The sequence below is a fragment of the Oncorhynchus tshawytscha genome, linkage group LG16 (genome assembly GCF_018296145.1).
Source record: "Oncorhynchus tshawytscha isolate Ot180627B linkage group LG16, Otsh_v2.0, whole genome shotgun sequence".
Classification (NCBI taxonomy): domain Eukaryota; kingdom Metazoa; phylum Chordata; class Actinopteri; order Salmoniformes; family Salmonidae; genus Oncorhynchus; species Oncorhynchus tshawytscha.
Window position 1 is genome coordinate 6,775,048 of NC_056444.1, and position 17,195 is coordinate 6,792,242.

At 44.7% G+C, this 17,195-nt stretch overlaps 1 protein-coding gene across 1 annotated transcript in view; it reads left to right on the plus strand.

Moving 5' to 3' along the window:
- The window catches only part of LOC112236733 (late secretory pathway protein AVL9 homolog), a 40,532-nt gene extending 24,058 nt beyond the window's left edge, over nucleotides 1-16,474 (plus strand). The window contains exons 13-16 of the mRNA XM_042298710.1: nucleotides 1,373-1,490; nucleotides 2,036-2,089; nucleotides 14,088-14,176; nucleotides 15,973-16,474. Coding sequence (XP_042154644.1) covers nucleotides 1,373-1,490; nucleotides 2,036-2,089; nucleotides 14,088-14,176; nucleotides 15,973-16,109 — 398 coding nt within the window. The 3' untranslated portion in view covers nucleotides 16,110-16,474. The remainder of the gene's footprint in view (nucleotides 1-1,372; nucleotides 1,491-2,035; nucleotides 2,090-14,087; nucleotides 14,177-15,972) is intronic.
- Nucleotides 16,475-17,195: the final 721 nt, after the last annotated feature.

The following is a 17,195-nucleotide window of genomic DNA, read 5'->3' on the forward strand; positions in this document are numbered from 1 at the left end:
CTGTCTCTCTCTTTCTGTCTCTCTCTGTCTCTGTCTCTCTCTTTCTGTCTCTCTCTGTCTCTGTCTCTCTCTTTCTGTCTCTCTCTGTCTCTGTCTCTCTCTTTCTGTCTCTCTCTGTCTCTGTCTCTCTCTTTCTGTCTCTCTCTGTCTCTGTCTCTCTCTTTCTGTCTCTCTCTGTCTCTGTCTCTCTCTTTCTGTCTCTCTGTCTCTGTCTCTCTCTTTCTGTCTCTCTCTGTCTCTGTCTCTCTCTTTCTGTCTCTCTGTCTGTATGTCTGTCTCTTTCTGTCTGTCTCTCTCTTTCTGTCTCTCTCTGTCTCTGTCTCTCTCTTTCTGTCTCTCTCTGTCTCTGTCTCTCTCTTTCTGTCTCTCTCTGTCTCTGTCTCTCTCTTTCTGTCTCTCTCTGTCTCTGTCTCTCTCTTTCTGTCTCTCTCTGTCTCTGTCTCTCTCTTTCTGTCTCTCGGTCTCTGTCTTTCTCTGTGTCTCTCTCTTTCTGTCTCTGTCTCTCTCTTTCTGTCTCTGTCTCTCGGTCTCTGTCTTTCTCTGTGTCTCTCTCTTTCTGTCTCTGTCTCTCTGTCTGTCTGTCTCTCTCTCTCTCTGTCTCTCTCTTTCTGTCTCTCGGTCTCTGTCTCTGTCTCTGTCTCTCTCTTTCTGTCTCTCTCTGTCTCTCTCTTTCTGTCTCTCGGTCTCTGTCTTTCTCTGTCTCTCTGTCTGTATGTCTGTCTCTTTCTGTCTGTCTCTCTCTTTCTGTCTCTCTGTCTGTATGTCTGTCTCTTTCTGTCTCTCTCTGTCTCTCTCTTTCTGTCTCTCGGTCTCTGTCTTTCTCTGTGTCTCTCTCTTTCTGTCTCTGTCTCTCTGTCTGTATGTCTGTCTCTTTCTGTCTGTCTCTCTCTTTCTGTCTCTCGGTCTCTGTCTTTCTCTGTGTCTCTCTCTTTCTGTCTCTGTCTCTCTGTCTGTATGTCTGTCTCTTTCTGTCTGTCTCTCTCTTTCTGTCTCTCGGTCTCTGTCTCTGTCTCTGTCTCTCTCTTTCTGTCTCTCTCTGTCTCTCTCTTTCTGTCTCTCTCTGTCTCTGTCTCTCTCTTTCTGTCTCTCTCTGTCTCTGTCTCTCGGTCTCTGTCTTTCTCTGTGTCTCTCTCTTTCTGTCTCTCTGTCTGTATGTCTGTCTCTTTCTGTCTGTCTCTCTCTTTCTGTCTCTCTGTCTGTATGTCTGTCTCTTTCTGTCTGTCTCTCTCTTTCTGTCTCTCGGTCTCTGTCTTTCTCTGTGTCTCTCTCTTTCTGTCTCTGTCTCTCTGTCTGTATGTCTGTCTCTTTCTGTCTGTCTCTCTCTTTCTGTCTCTCGGTCTCTGTCTCTGTCTCTGTCTCTCTGTGTATCCAGATAATGAGAAGTTGCTAGCGGACTGGGGCGCTCCCTTTATCTCAGCCTGGAGGATCACACGCAACTACAGAGTGTGGTTCATCAACAAGCACCCAGCCATGGCTGAGATCACCCCAGGGTAAGAGAGACATTCTGGGGTAGGATAGGGTGGGGGGGGACCAAAGGTAGGTGGGGTTGAACTGGTCACCACTACAGAGATTGTGGTTCAGCACCAATCACCCAGCCATGGCTGAGATCACCCCAGGGTAAGAGAGACATTCTGGGGGTAGGATAGGGTGGGGGGGGACCAAAGGTAGGTGGGGGTTGAACTGGTCACCACTACAGAGATTGTGGTTCAGCACCAATCACCCAGCCATGGCTGAGATCACCCCAGGGTAAGAGAGACATTCTGGGGTAGGATAGGGTGGGGGGGGGACCAAAGGTAGGTGGGGGTTGAACTGGTCACCACTACAGAGATTGTGGTTCAGCACCAATCACCCAGCCATGGCTGAGATCACCCCAGGGTAAGAAACACATTCTGAGGGTGGTAGAGGCTCTGAGGGTGGTAGAGGCTCTGAGGGTGGTAGCTTGGTGTTGGATTAGTCATCTTTAGTGTCTTCTAAATGTAAAATATCTAGATGTTTGACTTGGATAAATAACCTGTGTTATTCCCTCCTTTCTCAGTCATCCGTTCCAAGGACAGTACAGTGCTGCTGATCTGAAACTAAGATTCTCACAGTGAGTACTGCAGTCCAATTAAGATTCTCACAGTGAGTACTTCAGTCTAATTAAGATTCTCACAGTGAGTACTTCAGTCTAATTAAGATTCTCACAGTGAGTCCTTCAGTCTAACTAAGATTCTCACAGTGAGTCATTCAGTCTAACTAAGATTCTCACAGTGAGTACTTCAGTCTAACTAAGATTCTCACAGTGAGTCATTCAGTCTAACTAAGATTCTCACAGTGAGTACTTCAGTCTAATTAAGATTCTCACAGTGAGTACTTCAGTCTAATTAAGATTCTCACAGTGAGTCCTTCAGTCTAACTAAGATTCTCACAGTGAGTCATTCAGTCTAACTAAGATTCTCACAGTGAGTACTTCAGTCTAACTAAGATTCTCACAGTGAGTACTTCAGTCTAACTAAGATTCTCACAGTGAGTACTTCAGTCTAACTAAGATTCTCACAGTGAGTACTTCAGTCTAACTAAGATTCTCACAGTGAGTACTTCAGTCTAACTAAGATTCTCACAGTGAGTACTTCAGTCTTCTTTGACACCGTTCTACATATCTGTACTATAGGCTATATCACACAATGTAATCATTGAAATGACAATCTCCCAAAAACATGCAGATGTCTGCCTCCCAGTGGTGAAGTTTGGTAGTGTTTCTATGCCAGGTGCTTCTCATGTCACTGCTTCTCATGTCACTGCTTGTCTGATTATAATAATACAACACTATAGATAGTGAATCCACATTATTGTTTTGCCAAGTACTGTGAAATGGCTGTGGCCTATTCCATCAACTCAGTGGCCTCGTGGTTAGTGTCAGCCCTAAGATTGGGAGGATGGGAGTTCGATCCCTGGCTGAGTCATACCAAAGACCCAATGTGTGTCTACTTGGCACTCAGCATTAAGGAGATAGATTTGGGGGGTGAAGGCCTTACGGTGAGACTACAGTCCTGTCCAGGGGGTGTATTTGTACATTAAGCTGCCTCACCCTACAGAAAGCAGATATGTCCACAAGGCTACTTCCTTACTTATGAGATGCGCAGAGATGTCCTCAAGACCAAGTCAACACTTTCGAGGGAAGAGTCGAGTCATAGTGTTGAGGACCAGCGAGTATAAATCCTAGACCTGATTTCTGATGACATTTCTGAGGATTGGAGCAAATCCTCCTGCCATCTTGCTAAACTGTATTCAGAGAGAAGTTGGGGAAAATGAATCCCAAACCAAGTGGAATCCAGAAGTCTCCAACACAGCACCACGGAGTCACTGACTCCTTACATATTGACCATATTCTAAACTGGGATAAAGGAATGAGCGGTCCTCACACAGAATATAGCTGATTCCCAGTGACGTCTTCTTGCATCTAAACATACTGTACGTTACATATACTACATTTCTACCTAATCTGTATTTGTTTTTAGCCCAGCACCGTTAGTCTCAAATTTAGGATGTGCATATGGCCCTCGCTTCCTCCAGGTTTTAAACTCTGTTGTTTTAAACTCTGTTGTTTTAAACTCTGTTGTTTTAAACTCTGTTGTTTTAAACTCTGTTGTTTTAAACTCTGTTGTTTTAAACTCTGTTGTTTTAATCTCTGGTGTTTTAATCTCTGGTGTTTTAATCTCTGGTGTTTTAATCTCTGGTGTTTTAATCTCTGGTGTTTTAATCTCTGGTGTTTTAATCTCTGGTGTTCTAAACTCTGGTGTTCTAAACTCTGGTGTTCTAAACTCTGGTGTTCTAAACTCTGGTGTTCTAAACTCTCTAAACTCTGGTGTTCTAAACTCTTTAAACTCTGGTGTTTTAAACTCTGGCGTTCTAAACTCTGGTGTTCTAAACTCTGGCGTTCTAAACTCTGGTGTTCTAAACTCTGGTGTTCTAAACTCTCTAAACTCTGGTGTTCTAAACTCTTTAAACTCTGGTGTTTTAAACTCTGGTGTTTTAAACTCTGGTGTTCTAAACTCTGGCGTTCTAAACTCTGGTGTTCTAAACTCTGGTGTTCTAAACTCTGGTGTTCTAAACTCTTTAATCTCTGGTGTTTTAAACTCTGGTGTTTTAAACTCTGGTGTTTTAAACTCTGGTGTTTTAAACTCTGGTGTTTTAAACTCTGGTGTTTTAATCTCTGGTGTTTTAATCTCTGGTGTTCTAAACTCTGGTGTTCTAAACTCTGGTGTTCTAAACTCTGGTGTTTTAATCTCTGGTGTTCTAAACTCTGGTGTTCTAAACTCTGGTGTTCTAAACTGGTGTTCTAAACTCTCTAAACTGGTGTTCTAAACTCTCTAAACTCTGGTGTTCTAAACTGGTGTTCTAAACTCTCTAAACTCGTGTTCTAAACTCTCTAAACTCTGGTGTTCTAAACTCTTTAATCTCTGGTGTTTTAAACTCTGGTGTTTTAAACTCTGGTGTTTTAAACTCTGGTGTTTTAAACTCTGGTGTTTTAAACTCTGGTGTTCTAAACTCTCTAAACTCTGGTGTTTTAAACTCTGGTGTTTTAAACTCTGGTGTTTTAATCTCTGGTGTTTTAATCTCTGGTGTTTTAAACTCTGGTGTTTTAAACTCTGGTGTTCTAAACTCTCTAAACTCTGGTGTTCTAAACTCTCTAAACTCTGGTGTTCTAAACTCTGGTGTTTTAAACTCTGGTGTTTTAATCTCTGGTGTTTTAATCTCTGGTGTTTTAATCTCTGGTGTTTTAATCTCTGGTGTTTTAATCTCTGGTGTTTTAAACTCTGGTGTTTTAAACTCTGTTGTTCTAAACTCTCTAAACTCTGGTGTTCTAAACTCTCTAAACTCTGGTGTTCTAAACTCTGGTGTTTTAATCTCTGGTGTTCTAAACTCTGGTGTTTTAATCTCTGGTGTTTTAATCTCTGGTGTTTTAATCTCTGGTGTTCTAAACTCTGGTGTTCTAAACTCTGTGTCCTCAACTCCATATTCTCCTGTAACATATAGCTAGGTGCCATGTTTCACTGCAGTCACACTATTCCATAGAGTACTTAGCTACTAATAACTGCCCTGCTTGTGATGGTGATAGAGAAACACACCAGGTCTCATATTTTGCTCTGTCCATTAATTATGACAGAGGTTCATTCTCAAAAACCTTTGCTGGCGGTGTTCGGGCCAGGGCTTGGGTTACGTTCCAGGAAGTGTATAGGAAATGCGATCCTGCCGTGCGTTGACTGTCCCGGGTCTTCAGCCCTGCCTCTAGGGCTACCCTCCAGACATTTCCCCCTGCCTTCACCCTATGTCGGCATCCCAAATGGCACCCTATTCCCTATATAGCGCACTACTTTTGACTGGGACCCATAGGGAATAGAATGCCCTATATAGGGAATAGGGTGCCATTTGGGATGCCGAATGCCATCCTTAACTTCTCTATTGATGAGAACACAGAGAGGTCTGCTTTATGATGAGAACATGGAGAGGTCTGCTTTATGGTGGTGAGAACATGGAGAGGTCTGCTTTATGATGAGAACATGGAGAGGTCTGCTTTATGGAGAGAACATAGAGAGAGAGGTCTGCTTTATGATGAGAACATGGAGAGGTCTGCTTTATGGAGAGAACATAGAGAGAGAGAGGTCTGCTTTATGATGAGAACATGGAGAGGTCTGCTTTATGATGAGAACATGGAGAGGTCTGCTTTATGATGAGAACATGGAGAGGTCTGCTTTATGATGAGAACATGGAGAGGTCTGCGTTATGGAGAGAACATGGAGAGGTCTGCTTTATGATGAGAACATGGAGAGGTCTGCTTTATGATGAGAACATGGAGAGGTCTGCTTTATGATGAGAACATGGAGAGGTCTGCTTTATGATGAGAACATGGAGAGGTCTGCTTTATGATGAGAACATGGAGAGGTCTGCGTTATGGAGAGAACATAGAGAGGAGAGGTCTGCTTTATGATGAGAACATGGAGAGGTCTGCTTTATGATGAGAACATGGAGAGGTCTGCTTTATGATGAGAACATGGAGAGGTCTGCTTTATGATGAGAACATGGAGAGGTCTGCTTTATGATGAGAACATGGAGAGGTCTGCTTTATGGTGGTGAGAACATGGAGAGGTCTGCTTTATGGTGGTGAGAACATGGAGAGGTCTGCTTTATGATGAGAACATGGAGAGGTCTGCTTGGTGGTGAGAACACAGAGAGGTCTGCTTGGTGGTGAGAACACAGAGAGGTCTGCTTGGTGGTGAGAACACAGAGAGGTCTGCTTTATGGTGGTGAGAACATGGAGAGGTCTGCTTGGTGGTGAGAACATGGAGAGGTCTGCTTTATGGTGGTGAGAACATGGAGAGGTCTGCTTTATGATGAGAACATGGAGAGGTCTGCTTTATGGAGAGGTCTGCTTTATGATGAGAACATGGAGAGGTCTGCTTTATGGTGGTGAGAACATGGAGAGGTCTGCTTGGTGGTGAGAACACGGAGAGGTCTGCTTGGTGGTGAGAACATGGAGAGGTCTGCTTGGTGGTGAGAACATGGAGAGGTCTGTTTGGTGGTGAGAACATGGAGAGGTCTGCTTGGTGGTGAGAACACGGAGAGGTCTGCTTTATGGTGAGAACACAGAGAGGTCTGCTTGGTGGTGAGAACATGGAGAGGTCTGCTATATACAGTGGTGAGAACACAGAGGGAGGTCTGCTTGGTGGTGAGAACACAGAGAGGTCTGGGAGGCTTATACAGTGGTGAGAACACAGAGGGAGGTCTGCTTGGTGGTGAGAACACAGAGAGGTCTGCTTTATGGTGAGAACACAGAGGTCTGCTTGGTGGTGAGAACATGGAGAGGTCTGCTTGGTGGTGAGAACATGGAGAGGTCTGCTTTATGGTGGTGAGAACACGGAGAGGTCTGCTTTATGGTGAGAACATGGAGGCTATATACTGTAGAGATGTTATATACAGTAGGGAGGCTATATACTGTAGAGATGTTATATACAGTAGCGGCTATATACAGTAGAGGCTATATACAGTAGAGGCTATATACAGTAGAGGCTATATACAGTAGAGAGGCTACATACAGACACTGGTTAGTCAGGCTGATTGAGGTAGTATGTACATGTAGATATGGTTAAAGTGACTATGCATATATGATGAACAGAGAGCAGCAGCAGTGTAAAAGAGGGGTTGGGGGAGGAACACAATGTAAATAGTCCGGGTAGCCATTTGATTACCTGTTCAAGAGTATTGTAGCTTGGGGGTAAAAACTGTTGAGAAGCCTTTTTGTCCTAGACTTGGCACTCCGGTACCTCTTTCCATGATAGTAGAGAGAACAGTCTATGACTGGGGTCTTTGACAATTTTTAGGTCCTTCCTCTGACACCTCCTGGTATAGAGGTCCTGTATGGCAGGAAGCTTGGCCCCAGTGATGTACTGGGCCGTACGCACTACCCTCCGTTGTGCCTTGCGGTTGGAGGTCGAGCAGTTACCGTACCAGGCAGTGATGCAACCAGTCATGATGCTCTCGATGTTGCAGCTGTAGAACCTTTTGAGGATCTGAGGACCCATGCTAAATCTTTTTAGTTTCCTGAGGGGGAATGGGCTTTGTCGTGCCCTCTTCATGACTGTCTTGGTGTGTTTGGACCATTCTAGTTTGTTGGTGATGTGAACACCAAGGAACTTGAAACTCTCAACCTGCTGCATTACTGTGAAGGCTGCCATGCATTGGTACAGTGAGAGTTCAGGGGAGTAGCTACAGTTGAAGTCGGAAGTTTACATACACTTAGCTTGGAGTCATTCAAACTCATTTTTCAACCACTCCACACATTTCTTGTTAACAAACTATGGTTTTGGCAAGTTGGTTAGGACATCTACTTTGTGCACGACACAAGTAATTTTTCCAACAATTGTTTACAGACAGATTATTTCACTTATAATTCACTGTATCACAATTCCAATGGGTCAGAAGTTTACATACACTACGTTGACTGTGCCTTTAAACAGCTTGGAAAATTCCAGAAAATTACGTCATGTGTTTAGAAGCTGCTGATAGGGTAATTGGCATAATTTGAGTCAATTGGAGTTGTACCTGTGGATGTATTTCAAGGCCTACCTTCAAACTCAGTGCCTCTTTGCTTGACGTCATGGGAAAATCAAAAGAAATCAGCCAAGACCTCAGGAAAAAAAATGTAGACCTCCACAAGTCTGGTTCATCCTTTGGAGCAATTTCCAAACCCCTGAAGGTACCATGTTCATCTGTATAAACAATAGTACGCAAGTATAAACACCATGTGACCACGCAGCCATCATACCGCTCAGAAAGGAGACGCGTTCTGTCTCCTAGAGATGAACGTACTTTGGTGCGAAAAGAGAAAATCAATCCCAGAACAACAGCAAAGGACCTTGTGAAGATGCTGAAGGAAACAGGTACAGATGTATCTATATCCACAGTAAAACGAGTCCTATATCGACATAACCTGAAAGGCCACTCAGCAAGGAAGAAGGCACTGCTCCAAAACCACCATAAAAGCCAGACTATGGTTTGCAACTGCGCATGGGGACAAAGATCGTACTTTTTGGAGAAATGCCCTCTGGTCTGATGAAACAAAAATAGAACTGTTTGGTCATAAAACATCAGCTGATATCTCAAAGTGCTGTACAGAAACCCAGCCTAAAACCCCAAACAGCAAGCAATGCAGGTGTAGAAGCACGGTGGCTAGGAAAAACTCCCTAGAAAGGCCAAAACCTAGGAAGAAACCTTGAGAGGAACAAGGCTATGAGGGGTGGCCAGTCCTCTTCTGGGAGGTCTGGGACAGGTAGCACGTCCTGTGAACAGGTCAGGGTTCCATAGCCGCAGGCAGAACAGTTGAAACTGGAGCAGCAGCACGACCAGGTGGACTAGGGAGAGCAAGGAGTCATCATGCCAGGTAGTCCTGAGGCATGGTACTAGGGCTCAGGTCTTCCCGAGAGAGAGAAAGAAAGAGAATTAGAGAGAGCGTTCTTAAATTCACACAGGACACCGGATAAGACAGAAGAAATAGTCCAGATATAACAGACTGGAAAAAGGGGTAGGCTTGCAAGCCGAAGAACACCATCCCAACCGTGAAGCACGGGGTGCCTTGCTGCAGGAGGGACTGGTGCACTTCACAAAATAGAAGGCATCATGAGGGAGGACAATTATGTGGATATATTGAAGCAATGTCTCAAGACATCAGTCAGGAAGTTAAAGCTTGGTCGCAAATGGGTCTTCCAAATGGACAATGACCCCAAGCATACTTCCAAAGTGGTGGCAAAATGGTTTAAGGACAACAAGTCAAGGTATTGGAGAGGCCATCACAAAGCCCTGACCTCAATCCTAAATAAAATTTGTGGGCAGAACTGAAAAGGCGTGTGCGAGCAAGGAGGCCTACAAACCTGACTCAGTTACACCAGCTCTGTCAGGAGGAATGGGCCAACAAACACCCAACGTATTGTGGGAAGCTTGTGGAAGGCTACCCAAAACGTTTGACCCAAATTAAACAATTGAAAGGCAATGCTACGAAATACTAATCTGCGTGTATGTAAACTTCTGACCCACTGGGAATGTGATGAAAGAAATAAAAGCTGAAATAAATCATTCTCTGTACCATTATTCTGACATTACACATTCTTAAAATAAAGTGGTGACCCTAACTGACAGGGAATTTTTACTCGAATTGTCAGGAATTGTGAAAAACTGAGTTTAAATGTATTTGGCTAAGGTATGTAAACTTCCGACTTCAAATGTAGGTGAGAGGAGTGTGTTGTGAGGTCGGCAACGGGGACGAAGTGACTGCTGAACACGAGGGGTTCATTATTCCCTACGTAATGCACTGCTTTTGACCAGAGCCCTATTGAGTATACATTTGGGTGTTGAATTTCGTATTTTATTTAATCTTTATTTAACTTGGCAAGTCAGTTAAGAACAAATTCTTATTTACAATGGTGGCCTGCCCCGGCCAAGCCCTAACCCGGATGACGCTGGGCCAATTGTGCGCCGCCCTATGGGACTCCCAAACACTGAATCGAACCGGGGTCTGTAGTGACGCCTCTAGCTCTGAGATGCAGTGCCTTAGACCACTGTGCCACTTGGGAGCCCAAAGGGGGTGTGTAGCTGAGTGTCTCCTGCACTATAAACTCTGGGAGTAGAGTCAGGGGCGGCAGGGTAGCCTAGTGGTTAGAATGTTGGACTAGTAACCGGAAGGTTGCAAGTTCAAACCCCCGAGCTGACAAGGTACAAATCTGTCGTTCTGCCCCTGAACAGGCAGTTAACCCACTGTTCCTAGGCCGTCATTGAAAATAAGAATTTGTTCTTCACGGACTTGCCTAGTTAAATAAAGGTAAAATAAAATAAATGGTACCCGATTCCCTTTATAGTGCACTGCCTTTCACCCATAGGTTTATGTTCAGAGAGGACATAGGTCATCAGGGCCCCCTAGTCAGACCCCGCCCACCAGTCAACCAGCTTCCTTGTTTCACTGATCAATGGAACGATCTCTCTCTCTGTCTGTCTGTCTCTGTCTCTGTCTGTCTGTCTCTGTCTCTGTCTGTCTGTCTGTCTCTCTCTCTCTCTCTCTCTCTTTGTCTCTCTCTCTGTCTGTCTGTCTCTGTCTGTCTGTCTCTGTCTCTGTCTGTCTCTCTCTCTCTCTCTCTCTCTTTGTCTCTCTGTCTCTGTCTGTCTGTCTGTCTCTCTCTCTCTCTCTCTTTGTCTCTCTGTCTTTGTCTGTCTCTCTTTGTCTCTCTCTGTCTCTCTCTCTGTCTGTCTGTCTCTGTCTCTGTCTGTCTGCCTCTCTCTCTGTCTCTCTGTCGGTCTCTCTTTCTTTTCCTCGCTCACTCGCTCTCAATTCAATTTCAATTTAAGGTTCTTTATGGGAAACATATGTTTTACATTGACAAAGCAAGTGAAGTAGTTAAACAAAAATGAAATAAACAATACAAATGTACTGTAAATCTTACACTAGTTCCAAAATAATACAGACATTTAAAATGTCATATGTGCAAATAGTTAAAGTACAAAAGGGAAAATAAATAAACATAAATATGGGTTGTATTTACAATGGTGTTTGTTCTTCACTGGTTGCCCTTTTCTTGTGGCAACAGGTCACAAATCTTGCTGCTGTGATGTCACACTGTGGTATTTCACCCAGTAGATATGGGAGTTTATCAAAATTGGGTTTGTTTTCAAATTCTTTGTGGATCTGTGTAATCTGAGGGAAATATGTGTCTCTATGGTCATACATTGGGCAGGAGGTTAGGAAGTGCAGCTCAGTTTCCATCTCATTTTGTGGGCAGTGAGCACATAGCCTGTCTTCTCTTGAGAGCCATGTCTGCCTACGGCGACCTTTCTCAATAGCAAGGCTATGCTCACTGAGTCTGTACATTGTCAAAGCTTTCCTTAATTTTGGGTCAGTCACAGTGGTCAGGTATTCTGCCGCTGTGTACTCTCTGTTTAGGGCCAAATAGCATTCTAGTTTTTTATTTCCAATGTGTCAAGTAATTATCTTTTCGTTTTCTCATGATTTGGTTGGGTGTTCTCTCCAATTTACGTTGTACACAGAGGGTAATTTTGCAGAATTCTGCATGCAGAGTCTCAATTTGGTGTTTGTCCTATTATGTGAATTATTGGCTGGTGAGTGGACCCCAGACCTCACAACCATAAAGGGCAATGGGTTCTATAACTCTCCTCTAGCCGGCCTGGGGCAGTAGGGATGTATAATATCTCTCCTCTAGCCGGTCTGGGGCAGTAGGGATGTAGAATATCTCTCCTCTAGCCAGTCTGGGGCAGTAGAATAACTCTCCTCTAGCCGGCCTGGGGCAGTAGAATCTCTCTCCTCTGGCCGGCCTGGGGCAGTAGGGATGTAGAATCTCTCTCCTCTAGCCGGCCAGGGGCAGTAGGGATGTAGAATATCTCTCCTCTAGCCGGCCTGGGGCAGTAGGGATGTAGAATATCTCTCCTCTGGCCGGCCTGGGGCAGTAGGGATGTAGAATATCTCTCCTGTAGCCGGCCTGGGGCAGTAGGGATGTAGAATATCTCTCCTGTGGCCGGCCTGGGGCAGTAGGGATGTAGAATGTCTCTCCTCTGGCCGGCCTGGGGCAGTAGGGATGTAGAATAACTCTCCTCTAGCCGGCCTGGGGCAGTAGGGATGTAGAATAACTCTCCTCTGGCCGGCCTGGGGCAGTAGGGATGTAGAATAACTCTCCTCTAGCCGGTCTGGCAAAATGTGCCGAGTTGCAGGGTCACAGAGGGCACTGATGTTGACGTGGAAGGGACGACAGCTGAATTCCAAATAGACCCCTAGACCATACACCCTAGCCTCCTACCCCCTAGGCACTCCTGTAGATGTGTGAGGATTGAATTGGTCTGTGGCTAAGCAATATCGGGAAACTTCTACCAAGCCAATCAGATTGCAAGCTGAAGCTATTTCCGTAATGCTCATCTATCCTCTTCTCACTGAGGTTAATAAGAGTTGATGGTTGTATTTATCCAATCATTAGACTCGGACTAGTGACCATCTTGGCTAGAGGTCGACCGATTTATGATTTTTCAACGCCGATACCGATTAATCGACCAATTTGTTTTTTACGTTTTATTTTATTATTATATATTTGTAATAATGACAATTACAACAATAATGATTGAACCCACTTATTTTAACTTAATATAATACATTAATCAAATCAATTTAGTCTCAAATAAATAAGGAAACATGTTCAATTTGGTTTAAATAATGCAAAAACAAAGTGTTGGAGAAGAAAGTAAAAGTGCAATATGTGCCATGTAAGAAAGCTAACGTTTCAGTTCCTTGCTCAGAACATGAGAACATATGAAAGCTGGTGGTTCCTTTTAACATGAGTCTTCAGTATTCCCAGTTAAGAAGTTTTAGGTTGTAGTTATTATAGGACCATTTCTCTCTATACCATTTGTATTTCATAGATCTTTGACTATTGTTTGTTCTCATAGGCACTATAGTATTGCCAGCCCAATCTCGGGAGTTGATAGGCTTGAAGTTAAACAGTGCTGTGCTTCAAGCATTGCAAAAAACTGCTGGCAAACAGAGGAAAGTGCTGGTTGAATGAATGTTTACGAGCCTGCTGCTGCCTACCACCGCTCAGTCAGACTGCTCTATCAAATATCAAATCAGACTTAATTATAATATAATAAACACACAGAAATACGAGCCTTAGGTCATTATTATGATCAAATCCGGAAACGATCATTTTGAAAACACGTTTATTCTTTCAGTGAAATACGGAACCGTTCTGTATTTTATCTAACGGGTGGCATCCATCAGTCTAAATATTGCTGTTACATTGTACAACCTTCAATGTTATGTCATAATTATGTAAAATTCTGGCAAATTAATTACGGTCTTTGTTAGGAAGAAATGGTCTTCACACAGTTCGGCAACAAGCCAGGCGGCCCAAACTGCTGCATATACCCTGACTCTGTTGCACAGAACTCAAGAGAAGTGACACAATTTCAGACACCGCATCGATTATATGCAACGCAGGACAAGCTAGTTAAACTAGTAATATCCTCAACCATGTGTAGTAACTAGTGATTATGTTAGAATTGATTGATTGTTTTTTATAAGATCAGTTTAACGCTAGCTAGCAATTAACCATGGCTCCTTGCTGCCTGCACTCGCGTAACAGGTGGTCAGCTTGTCACGCGGTCTCCTCATGGATTGCAATATAATAGGCCATAATCGGACACCAAAAAATGCAGATTACCGATTTGTTATGAAAACTTGAAATCGCCCTAATTAATCGGTCAACCTCTAATCTTGTAATGTTGAAATGTGTGTTGACATTAAAAAGATACAACCAAGCTGGATTTTGTTGTATATTTGTTGTGAAATGTACCCAGGATAACATCCGGCTACTCAGGTTGGATGATTAGATCTCTCAACCTCTCTCACTACTATAACGAGTTGTAGTAACACCCAGAACATTCAGATAGACCACTACTGTTTTGCTTCTTGGAAGAGCAGAGAAATGTGACACCAGGGTTTATTTCTGGGTTCCAGATGGTTGGTTGTGACTGAGTAGCCATTCTGTTTTCTCTCTCAATTTCAGCTCGGTGCAGAACAGTGAGCGCGGGAAGAAGATGGGGGCAGCTGTGATCACCACCAGTCGGAGTGTTGTGCAGACTGGGAAGGCAGTAGGTGAGACCGAGTCAGCCTCTCTAGCCAACCCTACCCCAGTGAGACAGACAATCCAACTCTCTAGCCAACCCTTCCCCAGTGAGACGAACAAACAAACAGACAGAGACAGACACTCTCTAGCCAACCCTTCCCCGGTGAGACAGACAGACAAACAGACAGACAGACACTCTTTAGCCAACCCTTCCCCAGTGAGACAGACAGATATACTAACAGGAAAACCAGAATCCTGCAAACAAAATGTCTGGAAAACCTGTGATTTTCAGGAAAGTTACTGTAATTTTGCAACCCTAACAGTTCAGTGCATTCAGGAAAGTATTCAGATCCGTTGACTTTTCCACATTTTATTACGTTTCAGCCTCAAAATTTTTGCAAATATGAAATATTCAATTTACATAAGTATTCAGACCCTTTTCAGAACTTTGTTGAAGCACCTTTGGCATCGATTACAGCCTGCAGTCTTCTTGGGTATGACGCTACTAAGCTTGGCACACCTGTATTTGAGGAGTTTCTCCCATTCTTCTCTGCAGATCCTCTTAAACTCTGTCAGATTGGATGGGGAGCGTCACTGCACAGCTATCTTCAGGTCTCTCCAGAGATGTTCAATCGGGTTCAAGTCCAGGCTCTGGCTGGGCCACTCAAGAACATTCAGAGAGACTTGTCCCGAAGCCACTCCTCCCTTGTCTTGGCTGTGTGCTTAGGGTCGTTGTCCTGTTGGAAGGTGAACCTTCGCCCCAGTCTGAGGTCCTGAGCGCTCTGGAGCAGGTTTTCATCAAGGATCTCTCTGTACTTTGCTCCGTTCATCTTTCCCTCGATCCTGACTAGTCTCCCAGTCCCTGCTGCTGAAAAACATCCCCACACCATGATGCTGCCACCACCATGTCTCACCGTAGGGATGGTGCCAGGTTTCCTCCAGACGTGACGCTTGGCATTCAGGCCAAAGAGTTCAATCTTGGTTTCATCAGACCAGAGAATCTTGTTTCTCATGGTCTGAGAGTCCTTTAGGTGCCCATTGGCAAACTCCAAGTGGGCTATCACTCTACCATAAAGGCCTGATTGGTGGAGTGCTGCAGAGATGGTTGTCCTTCAGGAAGTTTCTCCCATCTCCAGAGAGGAACTCTGGAGCTCTGTCAGAATGACCATTGGGTTCTTGACCATTGGAAGAACCATTCTTGACCAATGACCATTGGATTGCTCAGTTTTCCGGTCAGCCAGCTATAAGAAGAGTCTTGGTGGTTCCAAACTTCTTCCATTTAAGAATGATGGAGCCCACTGTGTTCTTGGGGACCTTCAATGCTGCAGAAATGTTTTGGTACCCTTCCCCAGATCTGTGCCTTGACACAATCCTGTCTCTGAGCTCTACGGACAATTCCTTCGTCCTTATGGCTTGTTTTTGCTCTGACATGCACCGTCAACTGTGGGACCTTATATAGACAGGTGTGTGTGCCTTTCCAAATCATGTCCAATCAATTGAATTTACCACAGGAGGACTTCAATCAAGTTGTAGAAACATCTCCAGGATGATCAATGGAAACAAGATGCACCTGAACTCAATTTCGAGTCTCATAGCAAAGTGTCTGAATTCTTATATTTTATAAATTTGCACACAAAAAAAAGATGCATTAATTATTGCTTTGTCATTATGGAGTATTGTGTGTAGATTGAGGAAAAAATATATATTTAATGCATTTTGGAGTTTAGAATAAGGCTGTAATGTAACAAAATGTGCCAAAGGTCTAGGGGTCTGAATACTTCCCAAATACATTGTATATCTAATCTCTCCTGTCTCCATCCTCCAGGTCAGTCGGTGGGTGGAGCTCTGAGCAGCGCTAAGTCAGCCATGTCCTCCTGGTTCTCTACGTTGGCACCGCCAGCTATCGTACCCACTCCAGCAGCCTCACCAGAGCCTCCGTTACCTACAGAGATCAAGCCTTGACCACCTGCCTGTCCCCCTCACCCAGTCTCTTCTCACAGCAGCTGTCTAGCAGGAGAGACTAGGGTTAACCTACCCCCCCTCAACAGTTCTCCCCTGACTCTCTCAATTAATCTTTCCTTGATTTCTTGCACTCTTTCTCCTCATTCTCAAACCCCATTGGAGAAAAAAGTCAAGAGGGAGGAGGGATCTTGGACTGTGACCTCCAATACAGTTGAGGCAAGGAGATACTTCTCCTCTCAGATCACAACATATTTTTTATTTAACCTTTATTTAACTAGGCAAGTCAGTTAAGAATAAATTATTATATACTACCGGAGAACAGTGGGTTAACTGCCTGTTCAGGGGCAGAACGACAGATTTGTACCTTGTCAGCTCGGGGATTCGATCTTGCAACCTTTCCGTTACAAGTCCAACGCTCTAACCACTAGGCTACCTGCCGTCCCTACACTCTAACCACTAGGCTACCTGCCGCCCCTACACTCTAACCACTAGGCTACCTGCCGCCCCTACACTCTAACCACTAGGCTACCTGCCGCCCCTACACTCTAACCACTAGGCTACCTGCCGCCCCTACACTCTAACCACTAGGCTACCTGCCGCCCTACACTCTAACCACTAGGCTACCTGCCGCCCTACACTCTAACCACTAGGCTACCTGCCGCCCCTACACTCTAACCACTAGGCTACCTGCCGCCCCACACTCTAACCACTAGGCTACCTGCCGCCTCTACACTCTAACCACTAGGCTACCTGCCGCCTCTACACTCTAACCACTAGGCTACCTGCCGCCTCTACACTCTAACCACTAGGCTACCTGCCGCCTCTACACTCTAACCACTAGGCTACCTGCCGCCTCTACACTCTAACCACTAGGCTACCTGCCGCCTCTACACTCTAACCACTAGGCTACCTGCCGCCTCTACACTCTAACCACTAGGCTACCTGCCGCCTCTACACTCTAACCACTAGGCTACCTGCCGCCTCTACACTCTAACCACTAGGCTACCTGCCGCCTCTACACTCTAACCACTAGGCTACCTGCCGCCTCTACACTCTAACCACTAGGCTACCTGCCGCCTCTACACT